Source organism: Bos mutus, chromosome 13 (genome assembly GCF_027580195.1).
Source record: "Bos mutus isolate GX-2022 chromosome 13, NWIPB_WYAK_1.1, whole genome shotgun sequence".
Classification (NCBI taxonomy): domain Eukaryota; kingdom Metazoa; phylum Chordata; class Mammalia; order Artiodactyla; family Bovidae; genus Bos; species Bos mutus.
Window position 1 is genome coordinate 8,519,004 of NC_091629.1, and position 23,805 is coordinate 8,542,808.

The 23,805-nt window shown below is 39.8% G+C and overlaps 1 protein-coding gene across 1 annotated transcript in view; it reads right to left on the reverse strand.

The window, feature by feature from the left end:
- Positions 1 to 501: 501 nt before the first annotated feature.
- Positions 502 to 23,805, reverse strand: part of LOC138990501 (coiled-coil domain-containing protein 7-like) — a 170,932-nt gene continuing 147,628 nt past the window's right edge. Inside the window, exons 24-28 of the mRNA XM_070382052.1 lie at positions 16,079 to 16,204; positions 11,479 to 11,574; positions 10,552 to 10,798; positions 9,534 to 9,663; positions 502 to 661 (exon numbers count right to left, since the gene is read on the reverse strand). Coding sequence (XP_070238153.1) covers positions 10,788 to 10,798; positions 11,479 to 11,574; positions 16,079 to 16,204 — 233 coding nt within the window. The 3' untranslated portion in view covers positions 502 to 661; positions 9,534 to 9,663; positions 10,552 to 10,787. The remainder of the gene's footprint in view (positions 662 to 9,533; positions 9,664 to 10,551; positions 10,799 to 11,478; positions 11,575 to 16,078; positions 16,205 to 23,805) is intronic.

The following is a 23,805-nucleotide window of genomic DNA, read 5'->3' on the forward strand; positions in this document are numbered from 1 at the left end:
ACACAAAAAGAAATACTTGATTAGATAATAAACAGTCATGAAAATTCATCCATCTCAGGGCCAAAAGAGAAAACAAGGCAACAATAAAGATATTGGACTACTAACTCAATCAATACTTACAAGGTTTTTCCTCTTATTCTTTTCAATGTTCCTTTAAAAATTAATACCAATTAAACTTGATACTAATAATATTCCTACACAGAATAAATTCTTTGAATTTACAAATAATATCTTTTTTAGTTCAGTTAAAAGCTAACAGTATGATTTGTAGTCTTACTAAGTTTAATAAATATTATATAAAGACTTTGTTCTGATCTCTTCAATGAATTTTCAGATTAATATAAAAAACTACAGCAAGATTTTTTTCTTAATTCATTTCCTCTATCTGGAAGTGTAACAAAGGTATGGAAGTGACTTTTTTCTACATAGTATCATAAAGAATAGATTTGCAAATAGTTGACACAAATAATTAAGACATTATCAAAGCATGTGGAGGAAAGATTTCATTTAATTGCTTTTATACCACACCAGAAGACATTACAGGGACATGAATGAATTGAAGCAAGGTAGAATTTCGGCAGACAGCTCCTTTCTTAACATCAGCAACAGTGGCTATGATCTTAAAGAGTTTCAAATGTGTTCCAGATGGTAAAGAAGAGTTCTGAAAATAAACCAAGTTACTATATTTTTCATTTAATTGAACCTCTAATATACACATAAGCATTTCTTTCAGTTTTGTATATTCCTCATCATTACAGTAAATTTTACACTTGTTGCATAGCATTTTTCAAAATATTATCTGGAGCTTTTGGTTTTCAAAATCAATGATCTTTGTCTCAATGCTAGGAAGTTTATTTTAGCTGAACATTGACAAAAACTTCTTCCTTAAGCAAAATTTAGTTGGGTTTCTCTAAGCCTTCTTTTCAACTAGGATTCATGCTTGGCCCTGTCCTTGGTCTGCCTTCAGCAAGAAGACTGTTAGGGTTATTTAGCAGGAATCCCCGACACTTGATGCCACCTCTTAGTAATGTCACATCCACTTACTCACTCACTTACTCTGCTCACTGGCTATAAACCCCAGCTGTTTCTGCTATATTTGGAGTTGAGTTCAACCTTCCTCCCCTATCACAATAGTTTCAAATAGTTTTCATTAAAACAAATGTCAGAATAATTTTTTTAAACAATATTGTAAAGCTGGGTATTATGGACTATGACTTTGTAATGGGATATATGTGCTCAGTTACTCATTTGTGTCTGACTCTCTGTGGGCCCATGGACCATAGCCCACCAGGCTACTCTGTCCATGGAATTTTCCAGGCAAGTATACTGGAGTGGGTTGCCATTTCGTTCTTCTACATGGGATATATACTAGAGATTAAAATCATGGACTTTATATACAGTCCAGTTTTATGGGTTCCCCTCTCTTTGCTTCTAATGTGCTCTACGATCTTGAACAATTTAAATTAGCTTCTTTCCTTGATCCTTGATGAAAACATGCTCTGAACTGATAGACTTAACCCATGAGACCATATGAACACAAGAGTCGTTCATACATAGTTCTACCACTCTGACCCATCCATCCCCAAACTGAAAGGTCTGGAATCTTATCCTCCTAAGATAGGGATTATGCTTGTGCTTTGTAGAACTGAACATGTTGACTGCCGGCACACAGCCCATAGCTTTCCATCTGCTACTCAGTCACCTGACTGGCTGTCAGGAAAGTGATAGGAGGGTAGGAAAGATATGGGAGAGAGAACAGTCACAATGCTTTTTCTCTTCCCAGTCTGTGGGTTCAGAGAGAGCAGTCTATGTCTCAGTGAAATGCTTGGTTGTGGGTTTCTGCCATTCAGTTAAAGCAATGATAGACTTCAAAGTGTTGGGCAGCTGCATGCACCAGGATTTCACTCAAGAAGCCATCAATACCCGTATTCACTGGCCCAGTGATTCAGCCATTTTTGTCAAAAATACAAATCCTGTAAATTACAGTTACCACCATACCCTCTTGCTTTTTCTTTTTCAATCATCCTTCGGATGTTGGCAATCTGATCTCTGGTTCCTCTGCCTTTTTTAAAACCAGCTTGAACATCCAGAAGTTCATGGTTCATGCATGGTTGAAGCCTGGTTTGGAGAATTTTGAGCATTACTTTACTAGTGTGTGAGATAACTGCAATTGTGCGGTAGTCTGAGCACTCTTTGGCATTGCCTTTCTTTGTGTCAGGAATGAAAACTGACCTTTTCCAGTCCTGTGGCCACTGCTGAGTTTTCCAAATTTACTGGCATACTGAGTGCACCACTTTCACAGCATCATCTTTTAAGATCTGAAATAGCTCAACTGGAATTCCATCACCTCCACTAGACTTGTTCGTAGTGATGCTTGCTAAGGCCCTCTTGACTTCACATTCCGGGATGTCTGGCTCTAGGTCAGTGATCACACCATCGTGATTATCTGGGTCATGAAGATCTTTTTTGTACAGTTCTTCCGTATATTCGTGCGATCTCTTCTTTATATCTTCTGCTTCTGTTGGGTCCATACCATTTCTGTCCTTTATTGTGCCCATCATTGCATGAAATGTTCCCTTAGTATCTCTAATTTTGTTGAAGAGATCTCTAGTCTTTCCCATTCTATTGTTTTCCTCTATTTCTTTGCACTGATCCCTGAGGAAGGCTTTCTTACCTCTCCTTGCTATTCTTTGGAACTCTGCATTCAAATGGGTATATCTTTCCTTTTCTCCTTTGCCTTTTGCTTCTCTTCTTTTCATAGCTGTTTGTAAGGCCTTCTGAGACAACCATTTTGCCTTTTTTTTTTTTTTTTTTTTTACCTTGGGGATGGTCTTGATCCCTGCCTCCTGTACAATGTCAGGACCTCCGTCCATCGTTCATCAGGCACTCTATCTATCAGATCTAGTCCCTTGAATCTATTTCTCACTTCCACTGTATAATCACAAGGGATTTGATTTAGGTCATACCTGTATGGGCTAGTGGTTTTCCCTACTTTCTTCAATTTAAGCCTGAATTTGGCAATAAGGAGTTCATGATCTGAGCCACAGTCAGCTCCCAGTCTTTTTTTGCTGACTGTATAGAGCTTCTCCATCTTTGGCTGCAAAGAATATAATCAATCTGATTTCGGTATTGACCATCTGATGATGTCCATGCGTAGAGTCTTCTCTTGTATTGTTAGAAGATCAAATTGCCAGCATCTTTTGGATCATTGAAAAAGCAAGAGCGTTCCAGAAAACCATCTACTTCTGCTTTATTGACTACACCAAAGCCTTTGACTGTGTGGATCACAACAAACTGGAAAATTCTTAAAGGGATGGGAATACCAGACCGCCTGACCTGCCTCCTGAGAAATCTGAAGAAGCAACAGTTAGAACTGGACATGGAACAACAGACTGGTTCCAATAGGAAAAGGAGTACGTCAAGGCTGTATATTGTCACCCTGCTTATTTAACTTATATACAGAGTACATCATGAGAAACGCTAGGCTGGAAGAAGCACAAGCTGGCATCAAGAGTGCAGGGAGAAATACAAATAACCTCAGACATGCAGATGACACCACCCTTATGGGAGAAAGCGAAGAAGAACTAAAGAGCCTCTTGAAAGTGGAAGAGGAGGGTGAAAAGGTTGTCTTAAAACTCAGCATTCAGAAAACTAAGATCATGGCATCCAGTCCCATCACTTCATGGCAAATAGATGGGGAAACAGTGGAAACAGTGGCTGACTTTATTTTTCTGGGCTTCCAAATCACTGTGATGATTTGGTGACTGTGGCCATGAAATTAAAAGACGGTGACTGTGGCCATGAAATTAAAAGACGCTTACTTCTTGGCAGGAAAGTTATGACCAACCTAGGCAGCATATTAAAAATCAGAGACATCACTTTACCAACAAAGGTCTGTCTGGTCAAGGCTATGATTTTTCCAGTAGTCATGTATGGATGTGAGAGTTGGACTATAAAGAAAGCTGAGCGCTGAAGAATTGATGCTTTTGAACTGTGGTGTTGGAGAAGACTCTTGAGAGTCCCTTGGACTGCAAGGAGATCCAACCAGTCCATCCTAAAGGAAATCAGTCCTGAATATTCAATGGAAGGACTGATGTTGAAGCTGAAACTCCAATACTTTGGCTACCTGATGCGAAGAGCTGACTCATTTAAAAAGACCCTGATGCTGGGAAAGATTGAGGGCAGGAGGAGAAGGGGATGATAGAGGATGAGATGGTTGGATGGCATCGCTGACTCAACAGACATGAGTTTGAGTAAACTCCGGGAGTTGGTGATGGACAGGGGAGGCCTGTGTGCTGCAGTCCACGGGGCAGCAAAGAGTTGGACATAACTGAGTGAACTGAATGCCCACACCCTATTTAAAAAGTCCATTTTATTTGCAACTGTGGTGTTCATTGACATACAGAAGAACAAAATATATTGAGAACTGTTTTCTAAATCAGAAAACAAAATCACATGATTCCCTTGCCTCGGGAATCTCATTGTGTAATCAACTAGTGTCTAGGATCCTTCAAGTGAATATACTCTTTCTGTACCTGAAATCATTGCCCTGTGCAAAAAGTTAGCCACCAATATACAGAGGGGGGAAATATATTCCTCAAACCGTGCCCCCCCAAAAGTAATCTCATGTTCATCTTGAAAAGAAAAATAAGGATTTTTGCCTCTCATTAAATACTAAGTTGTCAAATGGTTACATTTAGATTACTATCTGCTCCTATTGATCTCTAATCTCCTGAACCAGCTAGCTCTATGATACATTTTGGAAGTAAATGTTTAGGACACTAACAATTTGACTTCAATTAGAGATTGTGACAAACAGAAAATGAAATGCTGGAGATACTCTTACCAACTGAATAAGCTTCAACAGCATTTTTATGAACATAAAATTTCTCTTCTACTACCTTATGGCCAGAGCGTGTTTATAAAGCTGATATTCTAATTTACGTAAGAAAACAGACCTCACATTAACCTTTGGTTTAGGCAGTCCAGATCTGTCTTTAGAAGCACCATTTTTAGACTAACCATAGCAAAAAATGTATTCAAAAGACCAGAGAAATACTCTCTTGAGGCTTTTTTAGCTTACTTACAGCATTAATATGATCTCTAGTAAGTTTTAAACTTTTGAGTGAATCACAATAAAAATCAAAGGAATTATTGGATTTCTAGAGGTTGTTAGATATTCATTCTCATAAGGGCGCCCTGACTACTCATTATCTGACTCTAAGATGAGACTTGCCTTAATTTTGAAGGCAACCAAAGACTTCCAGGAGAAGGCAATGGCACCCCACTCCAGCACTCTTGCCTAGAAAATCCCATGGATGGAGGAGCCTGGTGGGCCGCAGTCCATGGGGTTGCTAAGAGTCGGACAAGACTCAGCGACTTCACTTTCACTTTTCACTTTCATGCATTGGAGAAGGAAATGGCAACCCACTCCAGTGTTCTTGCCTGGAGAATCCAAGGGACAGGGGAGCCTTGTGGGCTGCCGTCTATGGGGTCGCACAGAGTCGGACACGACTGAAGTGACTCAGCAGCAGCAGCAGCAGCAGCAAAGCCTTCCAACAGCTGTAGATCCTTTGCTTTTGCCCACTAATCCTGGCCTAATTTGAGCTATTCAGAATCTGTAGTTGAAACTGACACTGCTGCTCAATGTTAAGGGCCATCCTGCCATCCTAAGAAGCATCATATCTTATCCAACAGCTCTGCTGAAATACTATTCCTGCTCCTACTTCTCCCAGGAGATATGTTTAGTTGTACCTATCATTAATCAGCAAAAAGGTTTCATATATGTCATCTTATGGAGAGCTCACTGCTTTTCCAAGTCCTGATTGGTTGTTGAATCATTCATGAGTTGTGCTGTCCAATATAGAAGCCACAAACCACATATGGCTATTTAGATTTAAACTAATTAAAATAGAGGAAGGCGCCAAGATGGCGGAGGAGTAGGACGGGGAAAACACTTTCTCCCCCACAAATTCATCAAAAGAGCATTTAAACGCCGAGTAAATTCCACAAAACAACTTCTGAATGCCGGCAGAGGACATCAGGCACCCAGAAAAGCAACCCAACTCCTCGAAAGGAGGTAGGAAAAATATTAAAGACAATAAAAGAGACAAAAGAGGGAGGGACGGAGTTCCGTCCGGGAAGGAGTCTTAAAAAGAGAGAAGTTTCCAAACACCAGGAAACCTTCTCACTGCGAATCCGTGCGAGCTTTGGAAGCACAGAGGACAACATAACAGGGAGAAAAAATAAATAAACAATTAAAACTCGCAGATTGCAGGCCCTACGATAACTCCTCCAGCGGAGAAGCAGCGCAGAGCGCCTGCATCCGCCATTAGCGGGGCTGGGCAGGGAGGCGCGGCGCGGGGCTGCATCGCTGAGTAAGAATCTGGCCTGAATACCTGAGCACTATCTGGCGAAATAATTTGGGCTAGCAAACCAGACTGTGGGATATCTACCATGCGAAAAGCCAGCCTAACCTAAGACACACCAGCCAGCCAGCGCGCGGAACAAAGGACTAAACAGAGGTAGCGGCTGCAAACCTTCCCCCCTCCGGTGACAGGCAGCCAGAGCGGGAAGGGGGCAATCGCAGCCCAGAGAGACATTATCTATAAAACTGGCTTCTTTGCTAACTAAAACTTATTGGGGGTCTGGGCGGTCAACATCTGCCTGAGAAGGTGCGCGGTTTTACACCCAGATAACCAAGTGGCGGGGGAGCGATAAGTCGCAGCATTGGCGCTCGCCAAACACCTCATCACCTGAGCTGCTCGGACCTGGGAAGAGCACAAAACGCAGCCCCAGCTGAGTCTGCGCCTCTGAGGACTACCTGAGTGCCTGAACCTGAGCAGCTTGGACCTGGGAGTGTGCATGCAACCCAGGGCCAGCCTCGGATTGTTCCCAGCGGAACAACCTAGAGCCTGAGCAGTGTGGGCAGGGGAGGCTACACGCGCCCGTGGCGGGCAGACCCAGTGTGGCTGAGGCACTGCGGCGCCACGCCAGTGTCATTTGTTTGCAGCATCCCTCCCTCCCTCCCCATAGCGCGACTGAACAAAGAGAAGAAATACAGCTCCACCCACAGAACACCGACACAAGCTTCCTAACCAGGAAACCTTGACAAGCCACCTCTACATACCCACACACAGCGAGGAAGCATACAATAAAGAGAACTCCACAAACTGCCAGAATACAGAAAGGACTCCCAAACTCAGCAATTTAAACAAGATGAAGAGACAGAGGAATACCCAGCAGATAAAGGAACAGGATAAATGCCCACCAAACCAAACAAAGAGGAAGAGATAGGGAATCTACCTGATAAAGAATTCCAAATAATGATAGTGAAATTGATCCAAAATCTTGAAATTAAAATGGAATCACAGATAAATAGCCTGGAGACAAGGATTGAGAAGATGCAAGAAAGGTTTAACAAGGACCTAGAAGAAATAAAAAAGAGTCAATATATAATGAATAATGCAATAAATGAAATTAAAAACACTCTGGAGCCAACAAATAGTAGAATAACAGAGGCAGAAGATAGGATTAGTGAATTAGAAGATAGAATGGTAGAAATAAATGAATCAGAGAGGATAAAAGAAAAACAAATTAAAAGAAATGAGGACAATCTCAGAGACCTCAGGACAATATTAAACGCTACAACATTGAATCATAGGGGTTCCAGAAGAAGAAGACAAAAAGAAAGACCATGAGAAAATACTTGAGGAGATAATAGTTGAAAACTTCCTAAAATGGGGAAGGAAATAATCACCCAAGTCCAAGAAACCCAGAGAGTCCCAAACAGGATAAACCCAGGAGAAACACCCCAAGACACATATTAATCAAATTAACAAGATCAAACACAAAGAACAAATATTAAAAGCAGCAAGGGAAAAACAACAAATAACACACAAGGAATTCCCATAAGGATAACAGCTGATCTTTCAATAGAAACTCTTCAAGCCAGGAGGGAATGGCAAGACATACTTAAAATGATGAAAAAAATAACCTACAGCCCAGATTATTGTACCCAGCAAGGATCTCATTCAAGTATGAAGGAGAAATCAAAAGCTTTTCAGACAAGCAAAAGCTGAGAGAATTCTGCACCACCAAACCAGCTCTCAACAAATACTAAAGGATATTCTCTAGACAGGAAACACAAAAATGGTGTATAAACTCAACCCAAAACAATAAAGTAAATGGCAGCAGGATCATACTTATTAGTAATTACCTTAAACGTAAATGGGTTGAATGCCCCAACAAAAAGACAAAGACTGGCTGAATGGATACAAAAACAAGACCCCTACATATGTTGTCTACAAGAGACCCACCTCAAAACAGGGGACACATACAGACTGAAAGTGAAGGGCTGGAAAAAGATTTTCCATGCAAATTGGGACCAAAAGAAAGCAGGAGTCACAATACTCGTATCAGATAAATTAGACTTTAAAACAAAGGCTGTGAAAAGAGACAAAGAAGGTCACTACATAATGATCAAAGGATCAATCCAAGAAGAAGATATAATAATTATAAATATATATCCACCCAACATGGGAGCACACAGTATGTAAGACAAATCCTAACAAGTATGAAAGGAGAAATTAACAATAACACAATAATAGTGGGAGACTTTAATACCCCACTCACACTTATGGATAGATCAACTAAACAGAAAATTAACAAGGAAAAAAAAAAAAAAAAAACATGTATCTATAAAGCTCACTAAAGCAAAGCACAGTAAAATGAGGTATGGCAATAAAAGGCATTAAATTTATCAAATAAAAAATATCTGTTGGGGAGTGCTGTGGAGGTCAAGCCATGATCACCATGAACAACATGGTTTGGGAGAAGGAATATTTACATGGATCCAATACAGACTGAATCTATTCATTGGGCACTCCTTTTCCATAGCTACAAGATCCAGATTAAAAACAAAACAGCCACAACCATTCATGGATGGACTGAGGTATTCATGGATTTCCTTTATATCATCAGATAATAAGCATTACAGTTCTCAGCTCTGGCTGCACAGTATAATTAGTAGCTTTTAAAGCACCTTGCTGCTGCTGCTGCTGCTAAGTCACTTCAGTTGTGTCCAACCCTGTGCGACCCCATAGATGGCAGCCCACCAGGCTCCCCCATCCCTGGGATTCTTTAGGCAAGAATACTAGAGTGGGTTGCCATTTCCTTCTCCAATGCATGAAAGTGAAAAGTCACCTTAGGTGATTCCTATTTTGTAGACAAGCTTGAAAAGCACTGATTTAGCACATATATCAGCTCATCTAATCAAATAATCACATAATTAATGAATAAATTATATTCACTATTATCTGGATAGTCCACAGAAGCAAACTGAGAGGCTAGACTGGGTCCACCAATCACCACTCATGGGGGCAGGATGCTATGCTGAACTTATGTTGGAAAACTAATTTTGCATTGCTCACATTCCAATTTTTGGCAGCTTTCAACAATTCTCCTATTCATTTCTGCATAATTCTCTCCAAAACCTTCACAAAAATTATTAATACATATAATTTCTATGTTACCTCTTGGATCTTTCTCAGTTTCAGACAATAATCAGTAATTAGTGAAGAATCACTCCATTTATCTTCTCTTGATTGATATTTTATGCTCAGTTCATGATTTCTTCTTGCCATATAAGTTGTACATTTTTTACTACAGTATAAAATATAAATAATATCTTTATAGTGAGGAGTTATAGAAGATAGCCACTATTTCACTAATTTTGTTCCACTTTATATTGTTTTTGTAGAAATCCAATTTTCCTTATTAAATACTGATACAAAACAGAACTCCAAAATACTTAGGTCAATACTACTCATTGTTCAAATTCTTGCTGGAGAAATACAGTAACATTTAAGGCACAAAAGGATTATATAGAAGTTTAAATACCTATATCAGTAATAATTCAGATTGGATTTAAGGCTATTTCATCCAATAATATTTATGCTTTCCAGGGCACAGTAAAAAAAGTGGTTAAAAATACTATCTTAATTATTATTCAAGTTGCTAATAACACTGATTATTACTTGTAATATTATATGTAATATGTATAATATTACACATTATGGTAAGATTGCTATTAACAATGTTATTAACTTTTGTTGTCAAGAAGCACATTTTTAAAATTCTATCACTTGTACTTTATGCAATTACAAACTCCACAGAATATACTACAACACATATCAATTAGGTTATTATCATGAAAGTCAAAGTTTCTCAGTCATGTCTGACTCTTTGCGACCCCATGGACTATACAGTCCATGGAATTCACCAGGCTGGAACACTGGAGTGGGTAGCCTTTCCCTTCTCCAGGGGATCTTCCCAATCCAGGAATCAAACCCAGGTCTCCTGCACTGCAGGCGGGTTCTTTACCAGCTGAGCCACAAGGCATTTGCTTTTACTTCCTCTCTTTTTTGAAGTTGGTTGTGCAGTGTTAAAACATGACTATTTCAAATTAGGGGAATATTTTCATTATTAGCTATTTAAAGGACAACTGTAACTTTCCCAAAATTAGAAAACAGAAAATTCCCTAAAACTCACCTGCTGCCGATCAAGGTCCTCCATGATTTGGGCCTACCCTGTTAATTCAGGGTCTTTCTCAGTATTGTTCAATAAACACCATTCACTCAAGGCAATGTTATTTTCATAAGGCTTCCACTCCTGCAATTTCATTGCTGTCTCCATAAGTTTGCTCACATTATTTATTTTGCCCAGAATTAATTTATTTTCAAAAGTATGGGTGGGGTGGAGATTTTCAGGCAGTTGTATATGGCACTTTAAAGGAAAACTGTTGTGTGATTAAAAAAATAGTTCTATTTAATTTCATTGTACTTGATATAATTTTTATTATGTGACATCATGAAAAATAGAATATTGTATATGAAATTAACAATGAAAATGGAAAAGAAGTACATAAATCTACCTATGTTTCTATAGAAATGGTTCTCCAATTTTACCCTGCATCAGAACACTCAGAGAACTTGTTAAACAAATTAAAGGACTTGAACCCCACAGCTTTTATTTCAGTAGGTCTGGAGTGAGGGCCAAGGATTTGCATTTCTAAATAAGTTCCTAGTTAATGCCTAGGCTGCTAGTCCAGGGACCACACTTGGAGAAGCATTTATACAGGAATCAAAAAGTTAAAGTTCACTACAATATTATTTTTTGGAATACACACAATGTATATGCTTAATATATCTATGGTTCTTCAAAAAATCAGTCAGTTTTAAATGAGAAATGAATGTCTGAGCTGCGAAAGGAACCAAAAAAATCAGCATCAGGAAAGAAATAGTGACAATTCCTTTTAGGTGAAAGACTTAACTCTGAGCTGATGGAGGCAAGACAGGATTATGAAATATCAATTACGTCCAATGATGTTTGTTGTAACACTGTTATAAACAGTGTTTGGAAACAATCAAAGTCCCCATTTAACAGAGGCCTAGTTAAGTAACATACCATTACTTTTACCTTTATAGACAGGTTTTCTAGTTGTAGCAATCACAGTGGGCAGAGTCTCTTCATGTTCAATATTCTTTTTTTCTAAGGTTGATCTTTTTTGATGCCCTAAAAAAAATGAGGATGGTCTTATAACCTAGAAATAACCTCATTTAAACTTTGAAAAAATTAAAATAAATCTTACTAATCTACTTCTAAAGTACAGCTTCTGTATATTTTTTTCAATATTTTAGATAAAGCAGCTTTACTAACATAAATATTGTCTAATTTTTCCTTGGTGAGTATTTGACCACCTGACAATACAGGAGACATAACAGATGAAAGTTCAATCCCTGGGTCAGAAAGATCTCCTGGAGGAGGGCATGGCAATCCATTCCAGCATTCTTGCCTGGAGAATCCCAAGGACAGATGAGCCTGTTGGGCTACAGTCCATAGGGTTGCAAAGAGTCAGACACAACTGAAGCAACTTAGCATGTAAGCACAAACAATTGCACTCATCTCACACGCTAGTAAAGTAATGCTCAAAATTCTCCAAGCCAGGCTTCAGCAATATGTGAACCGTGAACTTCCTGATGTTCAAGCTGGTTTTAGAAAAGGCAGAGGAACCAGAGATCAAACTGCCAACATCTGCTGGATCATGGAAAAAGCAAGAGAGTTCCAGAAAAACATCTATTTCTGCTTTATTGACTATGCCAAAGCCTTTGACTGTGTGGATCACAATAAACTGGAAAATTTTGAAAGAGATGGGAATACCAGACCACCTGATCTGCCTCTTGAGAAATTTGTATGCAGGTCAGGAAGCAACAGTTAGAACTGGACATGGAACAACAGACTGGTTCCAAATAGGAAAAGGAGTACGTCAAGGCTGTATATTGTCACCCTACTTATTTAACTTATATGCAGAGTACATCATGAGAAACGCTGGACTGGAAGAAACACAAGCTGGAATCAAGATTGCTGGGAGAAATATCAATAACCTCAGATATGCAGATAACACCACCCCTATGGCAGAAAGTGAAGAGGAACTAAAAAGCCTCTTGATGAAAGTGAAAGTGGAAAGTGAAAAAGTTGGCTTAAAGCTCAACATTCAGAAAACGAAGATCATGGCCTCCGGTCCCATCACTTCACGGGAAATAGATGGGGAAACAGTGGAAATAGTGTCAGACTTTATTTTTCTGGGCTCCAAAATCACTACAGATGGTGACTGCAGCCATGTAATTAAAAGACGCTTACTCCTTGGAAGGAAAGTTATGACCAACCTAGATAGCATATTCAAAAGCAGAGACGTTACTTTGCCAACAAAGGTTCGTCTAGTCAAGGCTATGGTTTTTCCTGTGGTCATGTATGGATGTGAGAGGTGGACTGTGAAGAAGGCTGAGCGCTGAAGAATTGATGCTTTTGAACTGTGGTGTTGGAGAAGACTCTTGAGAGTCCCTTGGACTGCAAGGAGATCCAACCAGTCCATTCTGAAGGAGATCAGCCCTGGGATTTCTTTGCAAGGAATGATGCTAAAGCTGAAACTCCAGTACTTTGGCCAACTCATGCGAAGAGTTGACTCATTGGAAAAGACTCTGAAGCTGGGAGGGATTGGGGGCAGGAGGAGAAGGGGACGACAGAGGATGAGATGGCTGGATGGCATCACTGACTCGATGGACGTGAGTCTGGGTGAACTCCGGGAGTTGGTGATGGACAGGGAGGCCTGGCGTGCTGCAGTTCATGGGGTCGCAAAGAATCGGACACAACTGAGCGACTGAATTGAACTGAAGGTTACATTCAAAATCCTTCAAGCTAGGCTTCAGCAGTATGTGAACTGAGAACTTCCAGATGTATAAGCCAGGTTTAGAAAAGGCAGAGGAACCAGAGATCAAATTGCCAACATTTGTTGGATCATAGAGAAAGCAAAGGAATTATAGAAAAACATCCACTTCTGCTTCCTGGACTGTGCTGCCAAAGCCTTTGACTGTGTGGATCACAACAAACTGTGGAAAATTCTTAAAGAGATGGGAATACCAGACCACCTTACCTGTCTCCTGAGAAACTTATTTATGGATCGAGAAGCAACAGTTAGAACCTTACATGAAACAATGGGTGGGTTCCAAATTGGGAAAGGAGTATGTCAAGGCTGTATATTGTCACTCTGCTTATTTAACTTATATGCAGATTACACATGTGAAATGCTGGGCTAGATGACTCATAAGCTAGAATCAAGACTGCCAGTAGAAATATCTCAACCTCAGATATGCATATGATAATCACTTCAATGGCTAAAAGTGAAGAGGAACTAAAATGCCTCTTGATGAAGGTGAAAGAGGAAAGTAAAAAAAAAACTGGCTCAAAACACAACATTCAAAAAACTAAGGTTATGGCATCCAGTTCTATCATTTCATGGCAAATAGGAGGGGAAAGCGTGGAAGCAGTGACAGATTTTATTTTCTTGGGCTCCAAAATCACTGCAGACAGTGACTGCAGCCACAAAATTCGAAGATGCTTGTTCCTTGGAAGGAAAGCTATGACAAATCTAGATAGCATATTAAAAAGCAGAGAGACGTGACTTTGTTGACAATGTCCATATAGTTAAAGCTATGGTTTTTCTAGTAGTCATGTATGGATGTGACAGTTAGACCATAAAGAAAGTTGAGTGCCAAACAAATGATGCTTTTGAACTGTGGTGCTGGAGAAGACTCTTGAGAGTTCCTTGGACTGCAAGGAGATCAAACCAGTCAATCCTAAAGGAAATAAACCCTGAATATTCTTGGAAGGACTGATGGTAAAGCTCCAATACTTTGGCTACCTGATGTGAAGAGCTGACTCATTGGAAAAGATCCGGATGCTGGGAAAGATTGAAGGCAAAAGAAGAGGGCAGCAGAGGATGAAATGATTAGATAGCATCACCAACTTAATGGATATGAATTTGAGCAAACTCTGGGAGATAGTGAAGGACAGGGAAGCCTGCTGCTGCTGCTGCTAAGTCGCTTCAGTCGTGGCCAACTCTGTGTGACCACATAAACGGCAGCCCATCAGGCTCCCCCATCCCTGGGAGCTGCAATCCATGGGGTTGCAGAGTTAGACATGACTTAGCGACTGAATAACAACAATAACAACAAACATAAACAGTAAGAGTGTGAACCAAGAAAAAAATAATAAAAAACTGTAAAAATGTTAAAGAGGTTTTTTTTAAATGGTAGGTCAGTAAAAAAAATTTAAGCAATTAAATAAATAATCAAGTAAAGTTTTTCTCTCTCTATGAAACAGTGTATCTTCATTTTCTAACAAAGAAATTTGTATTCCTACAGTGAAACATCTAGTGCTAGAACAGAAGGAAAGTGAAAGTGAAAGTTGCTCAGTAGCGTCCAGCTCTTTGTGACCTCATGGAGTTTACAGTCCATGGAATTCTCCAGACCAGAATACTGGAGTGGGTAGCCTTTCCCTTCTCCAGGGGATCTTTCCAACCCAGGGAATGAACCCAGGTCTCCTGCATTGCAGGCAGATTCTTTACCAGCTGAGCCACAAGGGAAGCCCAAGAATACTGGAATGGGTAGCCTGTCCTTTCCATCCAGGGGATTTTCCCGATCCAGGAATCAAACCAGGGTCTCCTGCATTGCAGGTGGATTCTTTACCAACTGAGCTATAAGGAAGCCCATAATGGAAGGAGAGATACTAAAAAAAACACTATTTCAAAGATACATATTTTGAGCACTTTAAAAACAAAACTATGTAATAATGGAAACTGTTTCAAAATGGTCACTTGGAGAAAAATAAAAAGCAGAATGAGGCACATTTAGATGCTACTCTCAAGTTAGTAGAAAAAAATTGCATTAATGTGCTTAGTTTCTACGATATATATCTTGCATGATAAATACCACTGGAGTAATGCATAAGAAATAGGGTCTGTAAATTGGTTCTTAGACATGAATGGATTAGACAGTTGGAAGATGGTAATGGAGGAAGAAAAATGAACATATTATTTATCGTCCTTCACACTTACCCTCACATTGACTCTTTCTATTGACCCTGCTTAGTGAAAGAAAGTGAAGTTGCTCAGTTATGTCTGACTCTTTGCAATCCCATGGACTGTAGCCTACCAGGCTTCTCTGTCCATGGAATTTTTCAGGCAAGAGGTACTGGAGTGGGTTGCCATTTCCTTCTCCAGGGGATCTTTCTGACCCAGGGATCAAACCGGGGTCTCCCACATTGCAGGCAGATGCTTTACCATCTGAGCTACCAGGGAAGCCCATTGACCCTGCTTGGGACTGATAAAAAGAGGAATATTTAAATATAAGGAAGAGGATTATAAGATGCATTTATCTCAGTCATCTGCAGGAAAGGAATGTTGAAAAAAATAATGTTGAAAAAAATAATGTTGAAAAAAGGAATGTTGAAAAAAATAATGGAGTTCCAATTTAGTAGTGGTAGGCAAGGGAGCCATGCCAGAGACACCACTCATCCACTAAGAATGCATATATGTCAGATGAGCTTACTTTAGCATTTATTTTCATTTATTTTTGTTAAACTGGTTATATGACTAAGGTTAGTACAATCTGGTAATTTCCATATAATCAAACCTTTATTCATTAAAAACATCACATTGTACAATAAAAATAGTATGAATTACCTGAATGTTCTTTATTCAGTGAAGGAAAATTGATGGCTTTATAAAAACCTGGCCTAGTCTTAGATGGTCTATGAAGTACTTTTGGGCGTTCAGTCATGTAAGATGAAAAGTCTTCAAAAGATACATCTAGAAATATTTAGAAAATATGTTAGCTGTGACATGGACCATATTCATAACTATTTTTATTTTTAATACTCAAACAGTAAGTTGTCAATAAAAATAAAGAAGTTTATATAATGAAAATTAATTTTTTGAGAACATTAACTCAATTAGAATATAAAGATATATATTTAGAAGATTAGTTTGGAGATCAGAGCTAAATGAAAGAAGCAAGTCACAAAAAGCCTCAATTATAATAGAGACAGGAATTAGATAAATTGATGCTTAGGGCTAGGGGAATATGAGGATTAGAGCACACAAGTAGTGGAATTGTATTTTCAAAGTGCTGAAAGCAAGAATTCACAATCATGAATTTTATACCTAGAAAAACTATCATTCAAATATAAAGATGGAACAAACCATACCCAGATGAAAACAAACAAACAAAAAAAACCCAAGAGATTTTGTTTTTATACTACCAGCCATGTCTTAAAAGAAATACTAAAGGGAATCAGTTCAGTTCAGTCACTCAGTCGTGTCCGACAATTTGAGACCCCATGGACTGCAGCAGGCCAGGCCTCCCTGTCCATCACCAACTCATGGAGTTTACTCAAATTCATGTCTGTTGAGTCAGTGATGCCATCCAACCATCTCATCCTCTATCGTCCCCTTCTCCTCCTGTCTTCAAACTTTCCCAGCATCAGGGTCTTTTCCAATGAGTTAGTTCTTCCCATCAGGTGGCCAAAGTATTGGAGTTTCAGCTTCAGCATCAGTCCTTCCAATGAATATATAGGACTGATTTCCTTTAGGATGGACTGGTTGTATCTCCTTGCAGTCTGAGGAACTCTCAAGAGTCTTCTCTAACACCACAGTTCAAAAGCATCAATTCTTATGCACTCAGCTTTCTTTATAGTCCAACTCTCACATCCATACTGGAAAAACCATAGCTTTGACTAGACAGACTTTTGTTGGTAAAGTAATGTTTCCAATTTTTAATATGCTGTCTAGGTTGGTCATAACTTTTCTTCCAAGGAGCAAGTGTCTTTTAATTTCATGGCTGCAGTCACCATTAGCAGCGATTTTGGAGGTCAAAAATAAAGTCTGTCACTGTTTCTACTGTTTCCCCATTTATTTGCCATGAAGTGATGGGACCAGATGCCATGATCTTAGTTTTCTGAATGTTGAGCTTTAAGATAATATTTTAACTCTCCTCTTTCACTTTCATCAAGAGGCTCTTTAGTTCTTCGTTTTCTGCTAAAAGGGTGGTGTCATCTGCATATCTGAGGTTATTTATATTTCACCCAGCAATCTTGATTCCACCTTGTACTTCATCCAGCCCAGCGTTTCTCAAGATGTTCTGCATATAACTTAAATAAGCAGGGTGACAATATACAGGCTTGATGTAATCCTTTTCCTATTTGGAACCAGTCTGTTGTTTCATGTCCAGTTGTCACTGTTGCTTCCTGACTTGCATACAGATTTCTCAAGAGGCAGGTCAGGTGCTCTGGTATTCTCATCTCTTTCTCATCTCTTTCAGAATTTTCCACAGTTTCTTGTGATCCACACAGTCAAAGGCTTTTGCACAGTCAATAAAGAGAAGTAGATGTTTTTCTGGAACTCTCTTGCTTTTTCGATGATCCAACAGATGTTGGCAATTTGACTCTGGTTCCTCTGCCTTTTCAAAATCGAGCTTGAACATCTGGAAGTTCACGGTTCACATATGGTTGAAGCCTGGCTTGGAGAATTTTGAGTATTACTTTACTAGTGTGTGAGATGAGTGCAATTGTGTGGTAGTCTGAGCACTATTTGGCGTTGACTTTCTTTGTGACTGGAATGAAAACTGACCTTTTCCACTCCTGCGGCCACTGCTGAGTTTTCCAAATTTACTGGCATACTGAGTGCACCACTTTCACAGCATCATCTTTTAAGATTTGAAATAGCTCAACTGGAATTCTATCACCTCCACTAGCTTTGTTCAGAGTGATGCTTCCTAAGGCCCTCATGACTTCGCATTCTGGCTCTAGGTGAGTGATCATACCGTCGTGGTTATCTGGGTCATGAAGATCTTTTTTGTATAGTTCTTCTGTGTATTCTTGCCGCCTCTTCTTAATATCTTCTGCTTCTGTTAGGTCCATACCATTTTTGTCCTTTATTTTGCCCATCGTTGCATGAAATGTTCCCTTGGTATCTCTAATTTTGTTGAAGAGATCTCTAGTCTTTCCCATCCTGTTGTTTTCCTCTATTTCTTTGCACTGATCCCTGAGGAAGGCTTTCTTACCTCTCCTTGCTATTCTTTGGAACTCTGCATTCAGATGCTTATATCTTTCCTTTTCTCCTTTGCCTTTTGCTTCTCTTATTTTCATAGCTGTTTATAAGGCCTCCTCAGACAACCATTTAGCCTTTTTGGTTTTTTTTTTTTTACCTTGGGAATGGTCTTGATCCCTGCCTCTTGTACAATGTCACAGACCTCCGTCCATAGTTCATCAGGCACTTTATCTATCAGACCTAGTCCCTTGAATCTATTTCTCACTTCCACTGTATAATCATAAGGAATTTGATTTGGGTGATACCTGAATGGGCTAGTGGTTTTCCCTACTTTCTTCAATTTAAATCTGAATTTGGCAATAAGGAGTTCATGATCTGAGCCACAGTCAGCTCCCAGTCTTTTTTTGCTGACTGTATAGAGCTTCTCCATCTTTGGCAGCAAAGAATATAATCAACCTGAAGAATATAATCAACCTGATTTCGGTGTTGACCATCTGGTGATGTCCAAGTGTAGAATTTTTTCTTGTGTTGGTGGAAGAGGATGTTTTCTCTGACCAGTGGGTTCTCTTGGCAAAACTCTATTAGCCTTTGCCCTGCTTCATCTGTACTCCAAAGCCAAATCTGCCTGTTACTCCAAAGTAGGAAGTCCCCTAAAATGAAAATAACATCTTTTTTGGGTGTTAGTGCTAGAACGTCTTGTAGGTCATTATAGAACCGTTTAGCTTCTTCAGCATTACTGGTCGGGGCATAGAAGCTGGTTGAATTACTGTGATATTAAATGGTCTGCCTTGGAAACAGAGATCATTCTGTAGTTTTTGAGATACACCCAAGTACTGCATCAGACCTTTTGTTGATTATTAGGGCTACTCGATTTCTTCTAAGAGATTCTTGCCCACAGTAGTAGAGATAATAGTCATCTGAGTTAAATTCACCCCTTCCAGTCCATTTTAGCTTGCTGATTCCTAAAATGCTGACATTTACTCTTGTCATCTCCTGTTTGACCACTTCCAATTTGCCTTGATTCATGGACCTAACATTCCAGGTTCCTAGGCAATATTGCTCTTTACAGCATCGAACTTTACTTCTATCACCAGTCACATCCACAACTGCGTGTTGTTTTTACTTTGGCTCCATCTCTTCATTCTTTCTGGAGTTATTTCTCCAGTGATCTCCAGTAGCATATTGGGCACCTACCGACCTGGGGAGTTAATCTTTCAGTGTCCTATCTTTTGCCTTTTCATACTGTTCATGGGGTTCTCAAGGCAAGAATACTTAAATGGTTTGCCATTCCCTCTCCAGTGGACCATGTTTTGTCAGAACTCTCCACGATGACCCGTCCATCTTGGGTGGCCCTACACAGCATGGCTCATAGTTTCATTGAGTTAGACAAGACTGTGGTCCATGTGATCAGATTGGTTAGTTTTCTGTGATTGTGGTTTTCAGTCTGTCTGCCCTTTGATGGAGAATGATAAGAGGCTTATGGAAACTTCCTGATAGGAAAGACTGACTGAGGGGGAAACTAAAGGGAATACTTCAGGCTGAAACAAAATAACAACAGAAGGTAACTCAAATTCACATGAATAAATAAAAAAGTACCTTAAAGGTAATTATATAGGTAAATATAAATGACAATATACATTTCTACCTCTTCTTCAATTAACTGATTAAAAAGACTACATCATAAAACTGTACTGCTGGACATATAATATAAGACTTAATTTTATTTCTATATAAGTGCACACAATAATCCAAAAACTTAATTAAGGGAACAATTTTATTTGTGAAGACATCAAAAATAATAAAATAGTAATAAATTCCACAAAGGGGAATAGCTATAGTAAATCTTAAAAAACATTACTGAAGGAAATTAAAGAAATCTAAATAAATAAACTCAGTGTCAACAGATTAGCTAAATAGTATTCCTCTGTGTATGCATGTGTGTATATATATGAACATTGTAAAACTGAAAAAGGAGTATGTCAAGGCTGTATATTGTCACCCTGCTTGTTTAACTTATATGCAGAGTACATCATGTGACATGTTGGGCTGGATGACTCACAAGCTGGAATCAAGACCGGTGGGAAAAATATCAACAACCTTGGCTATGCAGATGATATCACTCTAATGTCAAGAAGTGAAGAGGAACTAAAGAGGCTCTTGATGAAAGTGGAAGAGGAGAGTGAAAGAGCTGGCTTAAAATTCAACATTCATAAAACAATGATCATGGCATCAAGTCTTATCACTTCATGGCAAATAGATGGGGAAAAAGTGGAAACAATGACAGATTTTATTTTCTTGGGTTTCAGAAGTGCTGCACTCAGTAAGCCAGTAAATCTGGAAAACTCAGCAGTGGCCACAGGACTGGAAAAGGTCAGTTTTCATTCCAATTCCAAAGATGGGCAATTGCAAATAATGTCCAAACTACCACACAACTGCACTCATTTCACATGCTAGCAAGGGAATGCTGTAAATCCTTCAAGCTAGGCTTCAACAGTACATGAATTGAGAACTTCCAGATATACAAGCTGGATTTAGAAAAGGCAGAGGAACCAGTGATCAAATTACCAACATCTGGTGGATCATAGAAAAAGCAAGAGAATTCCAGAAAAACATCTACTTCTGCTTCCTTGACTACGCTAAAGCCTTTGACTGTGTGGATCAGAACAAACTGTGAAAAATTCCTAAAGGGGTGGGAATACCAGACCACCTTACTTGCCTCCTGAGAAACCCGTATGCAGGTCAAGAAGCAACAGAACAGGACATGGAACAACAAACTGGTTCAAAATTGGGAAAAGAGTATGTCAAGGCTGTATGTTGCCATCCTGCTTATTTAACTTATATGCAGAGTACATCATGTGACATGCCTGGCTGGATGAATCACAAGCTGGAATCAAGACTGGCGGGAGAAATATCAATAACCTCAGATATGTAGATGACACCACCCAAATGGCAGAAAGCAAAGAAGAAATAAAGAGCTTCTTGATGGGGGTGAAAGCAAGTGAAAAAGCTGGCTTAAAACTCAACATTCAAAAAAAGAAGATCATGGCATCTGGCCCTATGACTTCATGGCAAATAGATGGGGAAACAATGGAAACAGTGACAGACTCTTTTCTTGGGCTCCAAAATCATTGCAGATGGTGACTGCAGGTATGAAATTAAAAGTCACTTGTTCCTTGGAAGAAAACCCATGACAAACCTAGACAGTGTATTAAAAAGCAGACACATCACTTTGCCTACAAAGGTCCATATAGTCAAACTATGAGTTTTCCAGCAGTCATGTACAGATGTGAGAGATGAACTATGAAAAGGCTGAAAGCTGAAGAATTGATGCTTTTGAACTGTGGTGCTGGAGAAGACTCCTGAGAGTTCCTTGGACTGCAAGGAGATGAAACCAGTCAATCCTAAAAGAAATCAACCCTGAATATTCACTGGAAGGACTGATGCTGAAGCTGAAGTGCCAGTACTTTGGCTACCTGATGTGAAGAGCCAACTCACTGGAAAAGACCCTGATGCTGGGAAAGATTGAGGGCAGCAGAAGAATGGGACAATAGAGGATGACATGGTTGGATGGCATCACTGAGTCAACGGATATGAGTCTGAGCAAACTTAGGGAGATAGTGAAGGACTGAGAAGCCTGGTAGGGTGCAGTTCATAGTGTCGCAGAGAGTCAGACTTAGTGACTGATCAACATATATGAAATAAAACAGTTATTTTAAATTCTTTATTGGGTACAGTACAGATCTCCGTGTCTTTGGGGTTGGTTTCTGGAAGATTATTGTGATCTTTTGGTAGTATCACGTTGCCTTGATTCTTTGTGTTCCTTGGGCTTTAGTGTGCTGTCTTCACATCTGAAGCAGCAGTCCCCTCCTTCAGACTTACTACTGCTTTCAGGGGAGAAGTGCTTTCCATCAGCCTTGTTAGAGACCTGGAGGTTTTCTCAGACCTTGAGTGGATATACCTGCTCACATTTCTTGCTCACTCTTGTGGCAGAATTCTTAAGCTTGTATATCATCTCTGGATTCTGCAATGCACCAGGTCCAATGCTGATAACCTCCCTTTTGTTTCTCAAGTGGTGCTACATTTCAAGTTTCTGGTTTCTCTCTGGTCCACAGACACTGGACTGCTTTAGGAAAGTGCTCCATAGCTGTCTAACAAAGACTGCTCTGGCTGCCATACTCTGGAGCATCCACAGAGAGTTGGCTGCAGAATGAGGGCATGTGGATGAGGCATGTCTGACCCTGGGGGAGCTACAGGCCAGCTGGGGGTATCTGCAGGTGAGGCTCTCCCAGAAAGTTCATAGGTGGGCTCTCTGATGGAGTTCACAGCATAGTCAGAAGGAACCCAATTCCTTTAATGCTCTCCAAAAGTCTTATCTGCCTCTCTCCTGACCTCATATTGTCCTGTAACGTAGTGCTCTGAATGCTACAGGAGACAAATGAGTCTTTTTGGCTGCACCCCAAACAGCTGTGGAAGCCTGGTGCTCAATCACTTGCTCTTCCTTTGACCTACCTCTCACCCCCTCACAGGATGGCTTTTGTTTGGCCCTACTGCTGCCATCTTAGGGAAGGTTGGCAAAGTCAAACTTTTCCGCTTATCCACTCTAATGTGTCCAAACTCATCTTTTACTCCAATGGAGTGCTGGAACTTCTTCTTGAGAAACCCAGACTTCCATTAAGGCTCTCTTATATGTGATGACTGCCCCAGTCAGGGTTATCCAGATTCTCCTGGACCATAGCCAAGAGGAGCTGGAACCAGTTCATAAGCTACTGAAGGGTCCACAGTTAGGATGGAGGTCTGTCTTCCTATTACCTGATGCACAGGCATATAGAACTCTTCCAAGTCCCTTGGTAAATGATGCTGGATCCCAGACTCCCACAATGTCACTTTTGTTCATGGATACATGACAAATTTTTATTGTTGATAAGAGGCAGATTAGGAGCAGTATCCTGTGCCATCATGATGCTGATGTCACCTGTCATACATCTGTAGTACAGTCAGTTCTGCATTCTCTCCTGGGTTTATTTGTTGTATTATTTTTGGTCATGCCAACTGGCATGCAGGATCTTAGTTCCTGATCATGGATTGAACCAACAACCCCTCAGTGGAAGCATGGAGTCTTAACCACAGGACTACCAGTGAAGTTCCTGGTTTGTTTCTGAATGCATATTTTATAGAGAAAATTATAATTAAAATATAATCAAATGATGGGAAAGATGACCTAAATGTATGGATCACTGCTATATGCCTGTTTTCCCCCCACATTTTATAAGGGAGTGTCTACTGCGGTGTTAGTTTCTTAGTTGTCTCTGACTCTTTGTGATCCCAAGGACCATAGCCTGCCAGGCTCCTCTGTACATGGAATT